Source organism: Camarhynchus parvulus, chromosome 1 (assembly GCF_901933205.1).
Source record: "Camarhynchus parvulus chromosome 1, STF_HiC, whole genome shotgun sequence".
Classification (NCBI taxonomy): Eukaryota; Metazoa; Chordata; class Aves; order Passeriformes; family Thraupidae; genus Camarhynchus; species Camarhynchus parvulus.
In genome coordinates, this window is record NC_044571.1 from 20,241,579 (window position 1) to 20,263,163 (window position 21,585).

At 43.8% G+C, this 21,585-nt stretch overlaps 1 protein-coding gene across 1 annotated transcript in view; it reads right to left on the reverse strand.

Annotated features, from left to right (window-relative positions):
* CLCN4 (chloride voltage-gated channel 4) overlaps positions 1–21,352 on the reverse strand; it is a 40,898-nt gene extending 19,546 nt beyond the window's left edge. Inside the window, exons 1-4 of the mRNA XM_030951317.1 lie at positions 21,152–21,352; positions 9,888–10,039; positions 9,423–9,522; positions 4,238–4,425 (exon numbers count right to left, since the gene is read on the reverse strand). Of these exons, the coding sequence (XP_030807177.1) occupies positions 4,238–4,425; positions 9,423–9,522; positions 9,888–10,031 (432 nt within the window). The 5' untranslated portion in view covers positions 10,032–10,039; positions 21,152–21,352. The remainder of the gene's footprint in view (positions 1–4,237; positions 4,426–9,422; positions 9,523–9,887; positions 10,040–21,151) is intronic.
* Between the last annotated feature and the right edge of the window lie 233 nt (positions 21,353–21,585).

A 21,585-nucleotide genomic window follows, 5' to 3' on the forward strand; every position in this document is an offset into this window, starting at 1 on the left:
AATCAAGTAGGAAAACAGGCATTAATCAATTGTATCACTTAACAGAGCTGGCCAAACCTTGTTCCCAGTCATAAAAAACTTAAGAGATGAGAAGTCTCCCTGTTTTCAAATCTGCAAGGAATCAACCTTTAACAGCATGGATGTTTGCTAGCTTCATTTTCCAGGTGTGTCCAAATGAAAATTTGTAGTAAGGATAAGTAAGGATACCACTAACCCTCATGCTTATGGATGTATCTGGAAGAAGGGCAGTTTGTTAGCTGGTGCTTGCTGAAGTTAGCAGCTGGCTTTGCTGATACAGCAGAATGCTGAAGCAATACAGCGCTATCCCCAATGCCCTGAGACTGAGCAGTCATGGATCCCACACTGGCAGTGATTGACATCTGGCTGTGGTAACCAAGGGCCTTTGTTGCTACAGCTGAAGACAGTTCCATGAATGTCTTCTCCTAGTGCTTTCAATTACAAACAGCTATGACAATATTTACTCTTCCTCTAGAGAAAACTCTGGATATCTTGCCTCAGGGCAAAATCCTCCTGTCAGTGTGAACCTGGAATACCTCCAAAGAAGGCCAACACCATTACAAAAATTTGGCCCTTCTAGGGTTGAGTAGAAGGTGTAGTTTTGCTTCTAAATTCACTGGAGAAAAATTAACTTTGTTTCTTTTTACTTCTTCTTTTGCATCTCAGAAGTCATAAGAAAACTCTGTCAGCTCGTTACTGCAGTCACACATACACCTACAGTGCTGTGGCAGGACCCCACAAGAGTCCATATGGCCAGTTCAGTCTTATCCCTTCGGACATCTTTCATTGTTACATTTTCCAGATATCTGGCATTCTGCAGGTTCAACTGCAACAGCTTCTAATGATTAATAATACGAAAACCTTTGGGAAGCGAAGTAGCAGTAACTCAGTATAGCAAATGGTTCATTTCTCATCCATTACACGCCATTACTAAGGCTCTGAATCAGTGAAAGTCTTGAGCATGTACACTGGAGTCAGAGGCTGAAGCAGATCACCAGCAGAGCTGATCCTGCTGTGACCTTTCCCACAATAGCTCAAAAGCCTCACCCTGGAAGCAATAGTAATAAAGCAAGAAGGAAAACTGAGCAAAATTTTGTATTTTAGTTTGCAAGACCAAGCAATATCTCAGATCTGGTGTCAGTCCAGTTTAGATACAAATGGAACACAATTGAAAACGACCCTCACAAACTCAGACCACTGAAATAAACCCCATCCCTCAGGATGCCCTCCAATGTGTGGTTACTGCAGAGGACAGAGCCCTGCTCTGACTCGAGGAGGGATCTCACAGTTTGCAGACTCTCCCATGGATGGTACAGCAGGGTGTGTCCTCAGGACTGACAGGTTCTAGGCTGCAAAATTGAGAAGTGGGTTCCAGGTTCAGAGAGGCTTCCTTGTCCTGCAGCTCTCAGCCTCATGACAGGAGATCCAGAAGCCCTGGGATAGGAATTCAGTCCATTGCTGGATCCAGTGTCACGATCCATGGAAAACATGGGGTCCTTTCCTCTACCCCGGACATGTGTCCAGCCATCAAAACCTTACATTGGACATGTGCAAGCCATCAAAAATGGGGTCCTCAGCTCCAGTGAAGTTGGGGTTGGGATCAAACTCAATCTGCAGAACAGGGAATGTCCAGATCACCAGTGACATCTGATGACCTTTTGATCTACCAGTGAATTTGAGGTTTTGGAACTTTCTCACACCAAAAAAACCTCTTCACCTCCTCTTCAGTAGTTCAGGACCAGAAGGGTAAAGGATAATTGGCCTACAAAACAGTGATTAGGGAAGAAAGCACAGCTTGGTAGGTGTCTAATGGGGCTATTATGTTTTCAATTATAATTTATAGCAAGCCTCTGCTTTGGGCTCATTTTATGGGAGCACTAGAATGGAAACATTTCAAGAGATGCCATAGGAAAAGTCACAATTCTCCATGAAAATGTATGTACAGGGTTTATCACAGCCATAAATTGGCAAAACCACAAGGAAGAACTGATCTAAATCTCAGTCCTCAAAATGTCAAAGTTAGTTGGCTATGACAAGAAAGAATCACAGTTATACATAAAAAAAGAAGGCATGTCAGACCAGAGTACCTTTAGGGAAACTGCTCCAAATACTTTTTGCCTAAATTGTGCTTGAATGAGCACTGTTGTTTTATAGGGCTCTTCTGTAAATGTCAGGCACAAAGTGAAACATAGGAAAAAAACCAGCAAAATTATTCTGAAACTCAGTCAAATTCAGTGTATTTTGATACCTCCTAAAATCCTCTACCTCTACAGGAACCACACAGCACAAAACTTGCCCATATCATAAGCCTTTTGAACAGAAGCCTTTTGAACAAAACTGAATTTTTCCTTTCCAAAGTCACATTTTTATTGGACTTTCCCTGGGATTTCAGTGTAACAGTAACAGACAGATATATTAATAATATTTACAGCCTCCAGCAGACCCTCAGGAACCCACAGATCTTGAAGGCACATTTTTTTAGGAAAGAAACTAAAACTAAGCCAAGATGAACCTTTTCTTCTTTGTCCTACTGTGACAGTACACCAGGAGGTGAGAAGTTCAATTTGAACACAGAGTCAGTGAAGTTTCACAGTGCTCACCTGGCTGATGACTTTTCTAAAGGCCACAGCACACAACAGTCATGACTGCTGGTTTCAAGAAGCAGAAGAAAGCAATAAATTTTCTCAAGGACATGCATCTTTCCTCTATTCCAGCCAAAGTAACAGAATGACAAACACATGCACAGGATCTCCAAATCCCCTAATAATTTTAACAGTTTCCTCTTTTTTCCCTTCCCACACTTTGTTTTCGTCTTTGTTTTTTTTTTTTTTTTGTTTGGTTTAGGGTTTTTTTATTTTGTTTGTTTGTTTGGGGGTTTTGCTTTTGTTTTGTTTGTTTTTGGTTTGTTTTTTTTGTTCTCTTACATTACATCAGCCCCATGCTATAGCTTTATATCAGGGTAGTATTTCTTCACTTTCACAAAGACACAGCCACCCCAAAGATCTGTTAATGAAGACTAGGGTGAATGAACCTAGCAAACCTCTGGCAAAGGGAAGCTCAGCACTGTGACTGGCAACCTGACTGAGAGATTTTTGTCTCTGATCATGTGGGGAGAAGATGCAGGGACAATGAGGACCCCACTGCTTCCCCTGGGGTTAATTAGAACTACAGAAAATTGAGCTATACATATGCACAGTACTCCCACCTCGTACTTCTTGTCCTGTAAAGCTAAAGCAGCACTAAAGGGAGCATGAAGGACACACTTGCCTGGTAATGAAGGTGTCCTCAAACACTGTCTGCAGGACCAGACAACCTCCACACTGGGGGGAAGATCTGAGACAACCTCTCCAAATCACCCACCTGCACATCATATTCAGTTTTTGTCAAATTCAAGTCAGACATAAGGAGGAAGGGGGGATTTGAGACAATAATTCTGCCAAATATTTGAGCTATGAAGGGATCAATATTATGCAATACATTCAATAAGTTGGGTTGAAAATGAAATGTGGTTTTTGTATTTTTTTAACAGGTATTATCTGCCAAATGGTGTACAGAAAGGCTCCTTTTTATTGTTTTCTAAATGAAATTTTCACCTGCTTTGCTTTGAAACAGCATTCTTTGTATTTAAAATTACTATAATTATGAAAAAGAAAAATGTAAGGGAAAAAAATCTGAAAATTTAAGTTTCATGTTTGTCCAGATCAGCTTTTTCCCTTCCTGTCCAACAGCCCTGCAAATCCTTCACTCTGGTGACCCCCAGGGAGCCCACTCTTTCCCCAGTTTTTGGTGCTAGCTAAGTCTCTTGATGTGTCATAGAGAGACTGATTGCAAGGGATAAACAAGCAGTTCTTATCTCCAAAAAATAGCCTCACAAATGTATTTGTCAGTGCTCATTTTTTTTTTGTCCCATAAAATTATGTTTAAAAGGAAAAAAAGAAAATGCAGCTCAGGTCCCCGGGTGATTATGCTATGTGTGTTATAAAACACTTTTAGTTTAATACTGATAAAAAGAGAGGGCAATCTCACAGTTTTCCAGTTTCCATTGCACTGAAACCAGGGGGCCTCCTTCAAGTCAAGCAGATATTGCTTGTGGAAATGTCTTTTTTTGCAGTGTGCTCAGCTCATTACTTTCTCTTTCAGAGAAGCTCTCTGGAGGGACCAGCAGCAGTATGAAGAAGGGCACTGCCTGGCCTGCTGCGACCCCAAGCTCATCCCATACCTCGGACTGGCTTACGAGCAGCTCCGACCATTTCTGCCACTGGGGGCACTTGTCCCTGTCATCGAACGTGGTTTCATTGGACGTCCAGCAGCACTGCTCATGGCTGTACCAGAAGGCAGACAGACAGACACCCTCCTTCAGGTCTGTCATCCAGTCCACAGCTAAATCTATCACTCCAGCCAATGTACCTGGGAAAAGCAACACGGGAAAGAAATGCTGGCATTAAAAACAATCAGGTTGCAAGGACACTACATCTAATTCTAATAATGCAATAAAATACAACATAATAACGTAATAAAAACCGTGATTTGGGTAAGCAGGCACAATGCAAGGCTGTGTTCTCAGCCTGGAGAAGAGAAGCTGCCTCCCAGCAGCCTCCCAGCACCTGAAGGGGGCTGATCAGAAAGATGGGGACAGACTTTTATCAGGGCCTGTTGCAGTAGCGCAAGGACTAACAATTTTAAACTAAGAGAAGTTGATTTAGACTAAATATAAGGAAAAATATTTTTACAATGAGGGTGGTGAAACACTGGAACAGGTTGCCCAGAGAGGTGGATGCCCCATCCCTGGAAACATTCAAGGTCAGGTTGGACAGGATGGCCTTTAAAGGCCCCTTCAAACCCAAACTATTCTCTGCATCAATAAATACATGCATGTCACAGAACTGGGGGCAAGAGCAAGTTTTTCTGACTTTCAATGCTCTCTCATAAGCTTTTATTTTAAACATTATCATTTTCATACTGACTGGGGGCCAAATAGGGGGCATATAACCAAGGCAGGCCTGCAGCCTGTCCCAGGCAGGTTCCCCATCGGGCTGAGATGGGGAGGGAGGACATTGTGCAGGTCTCTATACACACACCTGGCCGCGGGTCTCAACCTCACTGTGTATTTCAGGGCTAAGGGAGGGGAAGGATATCCATGCTTATGTACAGCTTTACTGGTCCCAGCACAGCAACCTTTTAGAAGGATCATTTGGTTATTACAGATACAACGTAATGCCAAATTCTGACTTATGAACTTAACAGAATGGGGCTTTTGATATGTGTGTACAGTGATTAGCAATCTGGACAAGCAGAAAAAAAATTATCCTTCAAGTCCTCCGTGTACCACAACGCTTCTTTCAGCTTCTCCCCGGTAATTACACAGAGCTACAGTGACACCCGCTGGCCACCAGGCACAGACACAGGCAAACTTGGTGCCTACACAGACACAAAGAAAGAAAATATCTGCTTCTCTAGGTCATTTACTCATCAGCAATAACAACCTGCCCCAGCAGCAGCACCCTTAGAGCAGCTGGGTCCCCAGGAATGGGAGGCTGAGAGCAGCCAGAACATAGAGAGGCAGACATGTGTTCTGTCCCTATATCCATACTTTCTGGAAAGAATTAAACCACCAACTGATAGAAGAGTCATTTAGCATTTTCCAGATCCCTCTCACATGCAATGAAAAGCAGAAGTCATCATTACTTTTACAAATACTCATTAATAAAATTCCAGGAGACTGCTAATTTATTTTAACAGAATTTATCAATGTATATCAATGTACTGGGGAAAAATACTTTGTAAAATGCAAACTGGTTTGGTTTTATGTTTCCAAAACTTATAGATTTATGTCTCCTGCTAAGAACGCAATTACATGAAGCAGGGGTGGGGGCTGCTCCCTTTTCCCCAGCAGCTGGGGCACATAAGTGGGTCCAAGAGCTGGTTTATTTCATCTGGAACTAAAGTTTTCTGATGTTCATTTCTGTAAAAGAGACAGGGGAAAACACATTTCAAATAATTCAAGAACCCTTTTTTCCCCTCCAAAGACCGTAAAAAACCCATGGGTTCTTCTCCCACCTTTAAGAAGGATACTTGCCCCCACACTGACAAGCAGTGGTGCTCAGGGTAGCAGTGAAGAATTTCTGTTGTATAAAAATAACCTGAAGCACTATACAGATATACTAGACAGGATAAAGGCTGCACACACCAAAATAAAGGCTGCAGAAGGGAGTGATGATGTCTTTAACAATTCTTTTCCTTCAATAAGATCTTGCCTTAATTTGGTTATTCTTTTCCATTTTTCCCAAGTTTCTATGGAAACAATGAACCATCCTGCTAGATGACGATGAATCATTGCATTGCTGGCAACATCAGCAGGCAAAGCTTCCTGCTTTGCAGTGAGTTCTAAATTCTCCTCCAACTTTCTGAAAGCTTCAGAAACAAGGAATTCTCATCTCTTGGACATGAGCACCAAATGCTGCGCCTCTTGCACCTCTTGATGGATCTTCAACATTCTCTGTAACCTTCAAGGTTTGCACTTAACCATATTAAGCTGCATATTAATGCTACCTAGCAAAAGGTGCAAAGGAAGAATGTGTTTCCCCAATAAAGTTAATAAACATAGAGGAGAGCAAACATTCAGTTCTCTAATATAATAAGCTCACAGGCACCTCAGCACCAGTAAGACAATGTGCTTAATTATAGAGCTGATCTAATCACTTTTTCCAAATTCTTAGGGATCCACATAAGGAGGAAAATGCTTTTTACTACATGCAATTTACTACACTGGCCTTCAAGAGAAGAAATTCATAAGGAGACCCAGGATAATAATGCAATAGTGAATGCTTCGCCACCTATGTGACCAGAGCTAGGAGTTTTTAAAGTTCTGAATTTTTGCAACTTTAAGTGAAATTAATGCAAGCTAGACAGTTCAGCATCTCAAGGTCAAGCTTTTAATTTCTTGTGCTTATTTTGGCTGCCAAGACTGTAACAGAGCATCAATTCATCTCCCTGCTTCTCCCATTAAAGGAGCTGATTTTGTTTCCTCTTCCATGTAACCTCCTACCTGGAAGAAAAATAATAAGTACTCCAAAGCCAGATAATGCTGAACTTCATTTTAGATATTAGCCTTTTACCTCTCTCTCCTTTTCCTTCCGTTGATGATGGCAAAATTCTTCCTTTACAGTGCCCTAATGAGAATGCTAAAGATTTGCTTTGAAAAGATAGTTTTCCTCATGCACCTGTGTCAGAAAAGAGCCTCACCCAAGTGGTCAGCAAGTGTCTGTGTTTTCTAAAGCTAAGTGACAAAAAGTGCCACCATTGCACTGCTGAGCCCACAAATCAACTGAAAACTAATCTGGCCAAAATCCATTTTTTCTAGGAAGTCAGAACCAATATTCACTGGCCCAGTGCAGCTACACATGCAGAGAGCAACAGGGCCCAGTTCAGATGCACTGGAGACCAAGGATTGCTCCTTTTGGCCTTGTTGGATCGTGTTAGCAGTAGAGGTGTGGCCTTTGAGGCTTTCTAAAATCTGAAAGATAAAGTTGACCAAATTGATGGGATTTAGGCTTCTAGATCAGTTAACTCCATTTAAACTCCTGGGCCTGGGTAAATGACCCAAGTGCTTCTGGAAACTTGTGGAAGCCCCCGGTAGCCTCTTCCCAAGAGTCCCATCTTGCTGTCCTCCATGGCCAGCACAGGGACAGCAGGGGCAGAATGCTCCATGGGACCCTGATGTCCTGAAGCAGTGCTGCTGCCACTTCTCCCTTTCTCTCCCACTCCTTGCCATACTTTCTGCTTGCCTCTGGTAATGCCTGGACCCAGCTGCTCAAGGGTTCACCCCGGGTCCATCCACTGAGCCAGGCTGCTCCCCTTGGAGCAGGAGTAGCTTCTGCCTGTTCAGCAGAGGAGGGGCCATGGAGGAGCCAGGCTGGTCCATGCAATCCCATCTGATCATACAGATGCCACTTTCTTCTCTTAGCAGGCAATATTTTGCAAAGAGAGGAAAACAACACAAAGTGCCTCTTGACTGCACCACCATCTCCTCCCTCCCCAAATCTGGTTAAGATACCTGACTAATTTGCTTTGACTCTCAGTGGTAAAACATGTTGGTCTGCACCCTTGTTGTTAAGGTTGCAAAAGCTGCCAGATCTCAGCTGTAACTTACCCTCAACCCCCATTCCCAGGCTGGGCACATCAGTGTTAGGGCTTATCAGAGGACAGTGACTCTGGCTTTTAACAGCCTTGAGGATTTCAGCAAGAGGTTTCATTGCAAATTAGAACTGAATAAAACTTTCTGGGATGTTTATACTAAAATGGGAATGTGTGCATGTTTACCACATTCTTTGTATGAGGGGAGGATTACTGAGGTCACTAGAGCCCTCAAGGGCTTGCTCTAACTTTATCTGCAGGCAGAATTCTCCATCCCAGATGAGACCAACCCTGGCCTTCAGGCAGGACTCAGCAGCCCTGGTAGTACACAGTCTATCAGACACTCTTCCCACCTCATCCTCACAACCAAGTTTTTGTGGAAACAATTACATGTCTATCAAATTACATAATTTGCCAAACACGTCACTTCAGAAATGTTTTCTCAAGAACTTTGCCAGTGCTTCTGAAGCTCCTAACAACTGTAATGAACATATTAACTTCACAGATGCTGAGCAGGAAATTCCCATCACCCCCTGGAAACTGGGAAACTTCACATGGAGCTTTCACCAAGCAGCATGACACAGGAGCACCCTGACATCACTGAAAAAGCATAAAAACTGGCAGCTGTCTGAGCTGGGTCAGAGAAGTGCAGCTTTCCAGGCAGGAAGATGTGCTAAACTGAGGAGAAGACAGGAACAATTGAGGAAGTTAATGAATTTGCCATGTGAGTTTGAGCAGGCTGTTGAATATGTAATGTCTGTCTGGCCTGGAAGCAGATCTGAAACCAAGTCTGAAACTGTCTTTTCCCTTCATGCATACATAAAGAAGATAACCCAGAGGAAATAGCAGTTTATAAAGCCCCCCTTTGAGTGTCCACAACCAATATTTTCCCCACATCATATTTTTGACTTGCAGAATTAAAGTGATGACAAGGAAAAAAAATCCTAAAAATAAAAATTACTTCTGCAAAGCAAAGATTCAGAAAGTCAAAGCAGCCCATTGAGTTATGAAGCACTCAAATGTAGATTTCCCAGAGCAATAGAAAAATCCCTCTGCTGGTGAAAACATTTTTTCTAGGTCAGCACTCAAAAGGAGACTTTGCAAGTGGGTATTTTTATTTAGAATCATAACTGCATGAATGCAAAGTCATCTTTTTAGCTTAAAAACAAAAAACATCAATGGAGAGACAATGACGTACAAAGAGAAGCAGATGGTGGTGCAGCAGCTGGAGTGAGATGCTTCAGGCACAGCTGTAGCACTAACATACATACCTGCCAGTAGTCCTATGAGAAGCATTACAACCCATCCTGACCAGGCATCCAGCAAACTCTTGATGAACTCCCATATGGATTCTTTACTTTTGCTTGTAATCTGAAATTAAACACACATATAAATGTGTTGCTGATTCAGGTAGTTTTAGAGTACAAAGTTTAAAATAATTAAACTCCTAGATGGTGCATAACGTTTCTCTACTCCCTACTTCCTTCAGTCCTAATAATTTATTCAGAGATGCTCAGCTGCAGAGATGCATCAGTCCTTTCTTACTTACAAACTCAGGACATCCCATGCCCATATATTTAAAAGTTCTCCTCAACTCATCCCACATCTATATGTTTAGAAGTTCTCCTCAAGTCATGCGAGAAGGTAGGAAGCAGTAACTTTGGAAAACCACTGCTTTTGTCCCTGCCAGGAGGGCTGTGGACAGGGGTGTGACACATCAGAGCTGACACGGGTACCTTGCGGTGGCGGTCCGTGTCACGCGATTTCTCCCGCAGCCAGTCGATGGTATGGAAATCTTCATAAGTTCCAACATCAGGAAAAGGCTCATCCAGAAAATCCATCAGGTTGCCTGAACCATTCATGTCTCCTGCATTGACCATATTAGGGTCTGTGCGTAGAGGAAAAACAAGTTTGTCAATAAATTCAAGCAGCTTTGTCAGACATTTCAGAACCAAGTTTTCTGAAATGCCTCCACAAGCCAGGAAGTCAAGACAGCATGAGCAGTAGTCCTGGGGGACACACACAAACTCTTCATACTTGCTTTTAAGAAAGCAGGGGCAGAAATATCCACCACATATCCTACTAAAGTACAAGAGGAAATAAAAGATAGCTGTCCCCAAACTGAAACAAACAGAAGAGGCATTTGATGGGAACTTGGATGAGAGCACATCGGATTATGAGAATCTCTATTCCAGCAAGGTGGTCTGTTCAGGGACATTGGAACAAGATAGGCTACAGAGGAGAAACCAGAATCAAAATATACAAGAGACACAAACCTGACAGAGCAAACACGAAGCACATGAGCAGAAACAAACCTCACCCCTTCATGCTAATTGGAGAGCTACTGTGTGTGTGCCTCTGGGATACAGGCTCAGCTGCTGGCTCAATCTGCATATGAGAAAGTGGCAGCCAGGTCCAGGAGGGCTCCAGAAGCTGGGAAGAGGTCCTGGCCTGGGACTGGAGGAGGCAGCTGTGCGCTTCTACATCACTTAAGAAAGTGTTGTTCTAAAGATTGTTAATCCCATTCATCCTAAAAGAGATGCCTGGGAAATTGGATTTTCCAGAGAATACCTAGGGTTTGTAATCTGAAATTATAGATCTAAAAAAATCTGTTATCATGGAGTTACAAGGGAAAAACACAAAAACACATAAGAATGGGGACATACACAGACTTTAGGGGCTGTATAGAACAGATCCCGTGGAGCCTGTAGCTACTTGACTGACACAAGGTAACTTTTGCTGGTCACTGATGAGGCCTGGCCAGCACTGCAGCAATGACGGCTGCCCAGTTTGTTCCACCAGGTACAGAAATGAGAATTTCACAAGAATTTGAATCTTTGAAACTGTGAGGAAATTTCCCACCTGTGTAATTGGAACAGGCAAAAGTGTAGCAGATAAGCTTTTAGTGGACTGTCCATAAACCCTGACACTCTGCTCAGCCCTCTTGGTGTCTTTTTTCTTCCCCTCTCCCCATTTTCAATTGTTTTACTTGAAACCTCACCATGTAATTTTTTGCCTTAGTGGGGACTTCAGCAATGTAATAAGTATGAATACTCAGCTTTGGCAGGCTCTGCTCTCCACTGTGTAGGGTTTTTGGGTGACACAGACAATGTGCTGAGCACAAGCAGCTGAGAAAAGCATTATCTTACAGGCAACCAGCAGGTCACCATTGTACCATTAAGAGAAGCCCTTTCAAATGCGGAAATCAAGTAATCTCCAAGCACCACGGCTTGGAGATTTGTTTGTCTGAAAGAGAATCAAGCAAGTGAATCACAGCCTGGGGAAGGAAACTCAATGCAGAGCAGGTGTCCCATGCAGCGCTGCAGAGCACAAATAAGCTGCCACAGAATTGGGTAATTTAAAAAGCAGAAGTTAAGAAGAGCAGCAATGGAGAGCAGCGATCTTTCGCCAAGCAGGTGAGAGCACGATCCCAGGCTGGCTGAGTGAAACGGGAATCTGAAGGGGGATGAGTGCCTGACTACAGGAGCTGAGGCTGCAAGGGGATGCTGCGCTCAGTGTCTCCTATGAGGACTGGAAAGGGAAGCTGAAATGAGGTGAAGGGATTAGACCATGCTATTACTTTGTAACATTGTGATACTTTGTAGATCATTTGCTTCACCCCATTCTTCCTGTTATAGATGGATAATGAGATGATTGCCTCTCACAATTAAAAGATAACTACTGTGTGAATATTAAGGAAAGTTTTAGTGACCTATAATTATGTTATTGTAGTTTAGATGTCCTCTGTTCTCCCCATAGTTCCCTTTTCCCCCTGTATTGTTGCCATCAGACAGCCTGGGCTGTCTAGCACAGGTACAAAGAAGGCTGCACATGTGTCCCTTGCATGGGGCAGCTGGGAATGGAAAAGCTTGGTGCTTAGGGGGGCAGCATGGCAACGCCTGACCTCCAATCAAGATACAAGAAAGCAGTCTCCACTGATAAGTGGCAAAGAAGAGCTGACTGACAGACTTTGGGAGGGGCCAGGGCTGGCTGGCGCAGCCCCCAGGGGTATAAAAGACTGAGCATCCAGCTTGAAGATGAACTGGCCATGTGGTGTGCATGAGGGGCAGTTCCCAGCACTGCTGCTTTTTCCTTATGTAGTCCTTTGTTGTATTTTTGTTAAGCTTTAATAAACCTTTTTAAATTTTCCAAGTGAGCCGTTGTTTCTCACATTCCCATACAGCAAAGAAGGACCTGTAAAGAACGTGCAGCTCAGACTGTCTGCCTGCACAAGGCAGCACCCTCTGCTAAATAAACAAACTTCTGGAAACTGAAAGCATTGGCAAGTTTTCCTTCATACCACAAGAAAATTACCCATCATGCTGGTTATATCACATAAAAAATAGCTTTTTAAGTATGCTGTCAATGCCCAGCACATGACAGTATTGTGATGGATAATACCAGGCCAGGCCACAAGTATGTAGGATAATTACAATCTCAGTCTGAATCTATCCCAAAAATACGTGCTACACAACATGTTCAAGAAGAGAAAAAATGTGCTAGAGACCACAGGGCCATGGAAGACTAGGAAAACAAACAAACTTTGAACTCAAGGTACCGTACCAGTACCTGGGAATTGCAGTGAGCTGGATGATTGCCAGCCTTAAAGTTCACTTCAGGTACTAAGCTTTTGAAAGCAGAGATGTGATATCAGATTATGCAAAACACAATTTTGGTAAATAAAACCTAGCTACAGCACTTTTGAACTGAGTACTACAGTTTCCATCTTATATCCTATCACCAAGCATTATTAAGTATCCCTTTCTTTCTCTTTATTTTGCATTTATTTCTCTCACTTTACTTTGGCATCTGTAATAATTTACAAGGTTTATTTCAGGATGAGCCAACTTGCCCTCTGATGAAGCTTGCAGAGATGCTCTCAGTTCTGTCAGCAGAACTGGAGCCTTACACCAATCAACCAGTTACAGATATTTTAATACACATAAATTAAGGGCAAATTAACCTCATCCAAACATGAATTATAGCCAGGTGTACTGCAGCACCGCGATGATGGCAAAAGCATGAACCGCCATGGTGCTAGCTGTCTCATCTAGCATGAGAAATCTGCACTATAACCAAGACATTAAACCTAGACTTCTTTCACAGCTGATGACAGGAAATGAACTGTTTACATTAGAATGAAAGAGGTTACTCCCCCAAAGGGATAATTCCTGTTTACTGATCAGAAAGAGATGTCAGAGGTAGAGATCTTCATCTGGTCTAATGAGCACAACACTACCAGTTCAAAGGAAAGCATTGCAATACAGAATTAGTTACAAATGCAGCTCCTCAGACCTGAGCATCTAAGAGATTTGGATGCTCTGACAGAGCTTATTGTACACAATGAAAGGTGTTGAGTCCTTCTGAGGAATTGTCAAACATTTGTATTTTGTTCTTCCACTGTTCCATGACTTAGACAACCTTGCTGTCCTTTCCACTACATGTGCAGATGCAACATAATTTGTGCAAGGGCTGTTTCCTGCCTAGTCTTTTCCTAATAATTTCTGGCACTCTATCAGCTTTTCCTAGGGCAGACATCCAACATTAAGCAGTCTGCTGTGTCTCTTTGAGAGACAGTGGCCAGTTTGGAGCCCATCATTCTGTAATCTCTTAGCGACATTTTCCCCTTTATCCACTTTGAATTCCATCAGCCATTTTATTCCCTACAATAGAGTAGAGAGCCTTAGCAGTGAGCACTCATTTTTACTAACTAGCTTACAATATCTACAACTGAACACATGTGTCAATAGTCTGCTTTAATAATTGCAAACAAGTTCTTTCTAGAAAGTGAACTAGAAAACAAAGAAACCTGACCGAACCACATATCTCTGGAACTCACAGGGTTCTGATTAGCAGATTTCCCTGGATTTAGACCCCTGCCTGGCTACTGTGATTCTGTAGATGTAGCAGTCCTGGCAGGGACTGAGTCACAAATCAAAAAAGGCCACAGGGCTGGACTGACAATTGTGCCTCCTGATAGAGATTTTTCTGGCTGCCACATAACCTTAGACATCTTCCAGAATCTTGGGCCAGATCAGTCTGATGGTCAGTCCCTGATCTCTCAGCTAGCCATGCTTGGTGCACAGTACTCTGAAGCCAGAGTTAGTTACTCTACAAATACCAGAGGAGCTGCATGAGAGCAAACTGAAAGTAAGGGTCCAGATACCAGCCTGTGAAGCTTTATGACTGTGGGAAACTAGATCATTTTTGAACACATAAGGAGAGCAGAGATTCATGCAAACAAACTAGAAAAGCCAGGGGGCAAACACAGGGAGCTGCTGATGGACCAGAACACACCAACAAGCACAGCTGGTACTACATAGACACAAGATCTCGTTACATTTACTCACTTTTTGCTATTTTCTAAAGGACCAAAAGGTAGTAGTACTACCGAATTTAGGGTCATATTTTTTCTGCAAGTCTCACAGTGAGTAAACTCGTCACTTGACTTGGATCAGTTTGGAGCTAAGTTTTAGAGAAGAGCAATAAATCACATCTACAGTGAAAATGCTGACAAACTCCAGGTTTAGAGCACTGTTACAGCACATGCAAATGTAAAGCCAGAGCTAAAAGAGCTCTATCAGTGAACTGACATTCTAGGTAGTATGCTGACTGACTGATCAGACATGAAATGTATCTGACATGGCAAGCACAGACCAAAACATCCCATGGTTCAAAGAGGCTGAAAAGTATACTGATGGAAAACAACGAGCTGAACACTCATCAAAGGAAAACTCTTGGCCCTGGCCTATTGCTCCTAGACATGCTAGTTCCATGCTATGTTCTCCTCATCCTGTTTTCTGTTTTAATTGGATACATTGCACTGAGGCAGGCAGTATGATTTTTAATGCAATTCCAACAAGTTTCAAGTTACTTTCAACAGATCACAGTTACTGAATTACTTCAACACTTCAAATGCTCCTAGCAGACAAATGTTCACCTACATGCTTTGCTGTTTTCCTTGAAGTGGGGGGTTGCTATGTGACACATGACAGGATGCAGGCAGCAAAGGATACCTCTCTTCTGCTGTGGCATAAGGAATAAGTGAACCTTGCAAGAGGCTGGGAAAAGAAAGCAAAAGCCTAAATGCCAATTGCAAGTTTCTCAATTCACATTTGGAGTGCATTTTTCAGGGTGTCCTGTTCCATCTCTAACAAATGTATCATGCGTTAGCCAACACGTCAAAGGAGATCACAGTGTGTCTCAGGCCTTCTCTGTGCTCTAGTACCAACACATCCACTGTGCTAAAACAGAGGAGATCCCACTCCAGACACAAAGCTTTCCAATCATGACTCCATCAGAGCTGAGCCCAACACTCACATGAATTGCTGGTCAGATGAGCTGTGTTCATGTGCATGACATGACAGCAGTTACTGCAGAAATGAAGGAGTGTGGGGGCTGTGAAAATCCCTGGGATTTATTTTCTGTAGCAGTCAGTAATGAACAATGCAATTTTATTGGCAATCCTCACGTTGGCAATCCCTTTGCACAGGCAGGTGGTTTGCCCCTCTGTGCCCCTAATACTTGCATTGACTGTTGCAAGGACCAAGAGTGGTGCCCCAGCCTCATGGCCTTTATCTGCCCAAGGGATCTGTCAGGCAAAGGCACCTCCTCCTGCGAGCTGGGGGCTCTGCCAGCATCCATCCAACCCCACTCCCAAGGAATTCAGACCCAGTCACTGAGATGGGCACAGAGCACTCTCCTCACAGGGCCTGAATCCAGGCAACAGGCCAGTGCTGCCAGCAGAGTGAGCTTCACAGAACCATGGAATGCTTTGGGGTGGAAGGGTCAGTGTTCAGAAAGAGCCCCAAGAGGGTACAGCTGAGGGAACAAGTTCCTAGAGCTGAGCACAGTTACACCACAGGTCTCCAGCACCACCTGGCCAGAGAAAATGGGCCTGACAGCTGAGGAGGCAGCGAGCAAGGTTATTAACAGGGTCACCATGAAAGACATACATGAAAAGTACAGGGAGATGATTATGTCTTTTGTGGAGGGGTCAGAGACTGAGTTCTGCTTAACCTAGAAGAGACCAAGGAGGGCCAAGGTGGTGTGGATGTAATTCGCCCTCCACCACCTGCCATGTAGAAGATGATTTAGAAATGGCAATGTGTGGTATAGGAGACAGGTAAACAGTTATTAAATATTCTTCTCAACAAGAAGTAAGATGCTGTGGGGTGGTGATTTTACAAGGAAGAAGTCTTCCGCAAAAGCAAGTAGGCTGAATCCCCTGCAAGTTAAATGGGTGATTTTCTATAGGCTGAAAAATATTTACAGGCAATTTAAGATTATTCAATTTAGAAGGTTCAGACTGAACAAGCCAAACAAGTTATTGACCTTCTGTCTTAATGATGGAGTTTATAAAAAGGTGTTAAAATGGCCTTGAACCACAGTAATCAAGTTCATACTCCTGGGAAAAAAGCAGAAAATACTGAACCCACTTACAGCCCTTTTTTTGAAACATAATATGGGGAAAAAATTTCCTGTAAATTGAGAAAATACAGAGGAAAGACAAGATTTTAAAACTAGCAAAAGCCTTGCCTACAATTCAGGGACTAATTGCACAGCCTCCAAATACAAGTAAACAGCTCTGCAACCCCTCAGTTTCTCACCACGCTAGCACAGGCAGGCTGCAGTATCAGAAACAGCACAGTAAAATATTGCAGTGTTTTATTGTATGGCCCCACCACCACATATTATAGAGTTTCCAGCTATGATAGTGTGGTCAAGTTAAATACAGTCACATCTTTGATGTGCAGCTTTACCCTGAATAACCTCCATGGAAAACATTACGAAGCCACAGCAGAGCTCAGAAAACACAGGGCACCAGATCACAGGGGAGAGGGCCTTGGAGAGAAGGGAACATTTGGGATAAATGGCAGAAAACTGAGGCACTCCTCTGACCAAACCACAGCCTTCAGCTGCCCCCCTCAGCCACCACACTCATGGGGTGACCCAGAGAACAGAGCAGGAGCACAGGCAAAGGGAGGCTCAGGGTGACATGGATGGGAGCTGATACCCAGCCACCAGGGCTTCCCAGCCTTCCCTCACAGCCAGACTCCCTCTTCTCCTTTTCTCCTCCATTCTCTTCCTCTGAGGGGTAAACCACACCCCAACATCCCACTCCCTGCTCCTTCCCATGATGATTCTCCCTTTAGAAAACAATTTCTTTTGGTATGAAATACCATGTGCCTGCTCCCCCTTTAAGTTTTCTTGGAAAGTCTGAGCAAAATTAGTTCAGCTGCTCAGTTATGTCAAAAAAGGGGGAAAAAAATTCCAACTCTTTCCCTGCAAGCTCCAAATGGAATTTTTGCCAAAACTGGCTCTATATAAAAAAACATTAAACTCACATCTCTGTTTCCAGTGAGTCTTAAAGGTCCCTCCAATAAATTTACTTGTTACTGCAGATATTGAGGCTGTGGAAAAAGCAGGAGGGAAGCATCACTGCCTCTGAAATATTCACCTGCAGTTTTGAAATTGAGCTGAAACACCTCTATTAAAGGATGCTGCTCTGCTAACAGACCAGAAGTTTGGGCAGATGAACCTCATGAACTGTATCAACCCCACACCCCCTTACTTCTCGAAGAAAACAAGATTTGATGAGGTAAAACACTGGAAGCCTTCAACTTCTGGGTAAGAAACTACATTTCAGGAGACAGGACACCCTGGAAACCAGCCCTAACAGTATAGGAGCCTGTATGGTTTCTATTCTTGGTTTCCCTCAAGTCCTCTTCTTCACAAAAAAGAGGGAGAATTTCCTTTCTGAGCCCATGGCTTTTACTGCCACAGAGCTTTAATCCACCTCTGAAGAGTCAGGGGTGCTACAGGGTTTTCCTCCTCATGTCAGACACAGCTGAGCTTTGCAGCACCAGTGCTGCTCTTTGCCTCTTCGTTCAGAAAATTTTAGGATTAAGGGGGAAAACCAGGTTTGGAACTGCAAAAAGAAAAAGTGAATGTGTTCAGAGAGAGCAGAGTTGCCCTCAGAAGGGAGGAGCCCTGGTACACAGTTACTCCTAAATAGCTCTTTCCTGAAACGGGATGTTCAATGGCATTCAATGCATCTCTCGCTGAAAACCTTTCTGAGCCTTCAGCTTGAAATAAAACTCATAAACCCGCATTGGGAAAGCCATTAATCTGTTCTAGCATGTCACTTCTTGTGATTTGAGCAGAGGCTGTGATCCATTTTCACACAGGAGGGTGATGTTTTCCTGCTCACAGGGCACTGGCTTTCACTGCTGCCTTTGATGCCAATGGGCTGCACAGCTACAGACAAATTATTTCATCCCCTGAGAGGGAGTTCTGCAAGGTGGGGAGACCCTTTCCTTGGGGTGATGCTTAAGAGCAAAATGTTAAAAGTGCTTTAGGAACAGCAGCCTAATGTAACCCTGCCAGAGTCTCTCTTTTGACATTAATAATCATGTGTGAAGTTTTAGTTCTGCCAGGCTAGAGATGAAGAAAGCTGAAAAAAAACCAACATGTGGTGTGTATGTATGCACACACAAAAAATGAATTAAGACACTTTCTCTACAACCTCTCACTAAGAGGGAAAATTAACACACACACCCCACACCCCTGTTGGGTACCCTGCAAGCTGCAGCGTGGTGGCAAAAGCAGCCAGGGAAAGGACTGGGACCTCTGGGCACCACATCCCTTTTGAGGGTTGAGCACCATGCTGAGCCAGGAGCTGTTCAGGCCTGAGAGAGGCTGAACATGACACAACACCAACCTCCAACACAGGCAAGGTGCCTCTGGACTGTGGAGGAGCCTGGGCCTGGGAGCATCCCCTTTTCCCCTGCTATAGCACCTGGCTACAGTCACAGTCCTGCTCACTTTGCCCTCCAGGACAGCGAACAGCAGCTTCATGATGGAGCAGATTCCAGCCCCAGGAGGTTACAGCTCTCCAGAGGAGCCTGTTTGTTCAGGCAGATAGGAAGTTCTCTAACCCAGGGTCAACACTTCCCATCTCCTCCTCCTCTGGTCCCTGTTTAAAAGTTTCCAGCCACTGCCTCTGAAAAGGTACAAGGTGTGTAAGAGAGGCCCCTATGGGTACAGGGCTGAGCACTCTTGCAGCCATGTGCTGGAGCCCTGGCATGGCATCCCAGTGCTGCCAGGGAGAGCCCCTTCCAGCTGGGGATGACCCCAGGATCCCCCTTTTATGCTAAGTAACTCTTAGGGCACTTAAATCCTTCATTTCCAGGGCCTGCAGCATACACATCAGGCTGGTGCCCTGTCTTCCTGCACAGAAAATGTCTGACTCCAACTGAGGGACCAGGATAAGCCCTGCCTGGCACACATTTCCACAGGGCACTTCCATAGGATCCAGAGGAGGGGGGAAGCCCTCACACCTGTAGAACCCAAGCATGGCAACCCTGCTGCACTCCTTGCATGGGCAAAGAGCCCAGTCCCTGCGATCCTGGCGGGCAAGAGCTTGGCTCACAGCCTGTGCTGGGGAGAACTGAGCCAGCCCTGACTCCAGAGGGAACCACGGAGAAGAAACCCAGCATTGGCACTGGCAGGATGCAATTTCCCCCCTGCCCCTGTGACCTCATGCAGCAACAGGTTTGTATTTCTATCACCTTAGAGGCTCAGTCTTGAAAAGACAGGAGAGGTTCTGTTGGAGAAAAATAAAATTGAAATTTATTTTTCTTTTCAGTTTGGAACAACCATTGTATTTTTGTATTTCAATAACTCATTATCTACTTATCCCCCTCACCACACCTTATTTTCTGATCCTGACACAACTGCATACCTGATCACTGGAACCCAGAATTCAGCCCTCCCTAGGATGTACAATCTGCTTCAGCACAGGAGATCCAAAATATCCCCCTTAATGTATGGGTGAGCACACAGAGATTCTAGGCATGCCAAATTTTCACATTTTTCCAATAGTGGGAACAAATTATTTGAACAAAGAACAGGATTTGGAAGAATAAAAAAAAACTTCCTGTAGACCAGGAGTAAAAAGTCACCTGACTCTGCCTGATGAAGCTGCAGCTTAGTCATCCTCGGTTCTCTGGCAAAGGCACAGAATTACTTATCACAATTGTTTAAAAAATATATCATTTCCTTTTCTGACTAGTATTAGCTCAAAATTAGTTTCTCATACTGTAACATTTGTATTAGAATAAAATTTTTTAAAAATTAAGAATTTTAAAACACTAAAATATATTTTAAAAGCTATACAGAAAAAAGCCCCACAGGAGCGTCACCATTTTTTTTTCCTTTACAGATATATATTCATGTATTGGTACAGAGCACGTAATTAAACATCCACACCGGGAAAACAGACTCTGGACTTTGCTTCCACAAATATTAAGTCCAAAAGCACAATTTGCCTGGGATTTTTCAGCCTTTTGGTGATCGGCATTTTGCAAGGGAACAAAAAATCCACCTGTCGTCTCCTACGCTCTTTTTGGAAAAGGATTTTTCACATTTATATAGGGCAAGGAAAAACTGACCTTTTACTACAGCAAATTATGCAGGAAACCTGTCAGACTAGGTGCTTTGAAACCACATCAGCAAAAATTAACAATAAAGGAAAAGCCTCTTTCCCCAAATACACCTCTTAACCCCTCAAGCAAGTTAATCCTCATTGCTTTATAAGCTTAGACACAACAGCAACTTCCTTTAAGCATCCAGGGAAAAAAAAGGCAGGGGATGCAAGCAAAACACTACTGCTCCTCTTTTAGCACGACTGAATGGTGATGGCTGCTCACGTAAAAACAGAATTCCGCAGACACCCGAAGGAGCCATCGGGAAGTACAGGGAACAAAGGGCCTCCTTTAGTTTTAAAGCTCCATCTGGCAGCATTTCTACGGGGGATGCCAGCCGGGAGATCAGCACAGAGCCAGCAGGCAGCCTCTGCACCTGCAAACCCTCGGCTTGCAGAGGAAATGTGCCGCTTCATTTTCCAGCAGAAACCCGCCCGACGGAGCTGGGGCTCTACGTCTGCAGTACAAGAGCAACTGGCAAATTATTTTTTCCGAAGAATTATGTTGCTTACCTGCAATACAACATCATTTAGGCCAATCCCAATGATTTTAATAGCATCCTTCCTTGGGTGGTATGGCTGCAGCAGCAGTGATGTCATGGGGAGGAAGCAGTAACAATCATGTGACTGCATCCTCCGTCTATAGGATATGGGATCGGGCACACGCAGCAGCTGCAATCCTGCGGGATTAGACCACAAGCCTCTTTACCCTGCCCTGCCTGCTCCTCACCACTGGAACACTCCCTAACCTGAGCTAATCAGTCCTTCTGTGCGTTTTTTATGCAACAGCACAACATTCAGGTTTTTCACGAGGTAAAAGCATAGGAAGTATGCTGTGTGCGTGCCAGCAAGTATTCCTGGTGACTCGGCAGGTCAGGTTGCTGCTCTGTGAAATATGTACTCACAGCAGCTTGGAAACGAGACAAACTGCAAATTCACCATCCTTT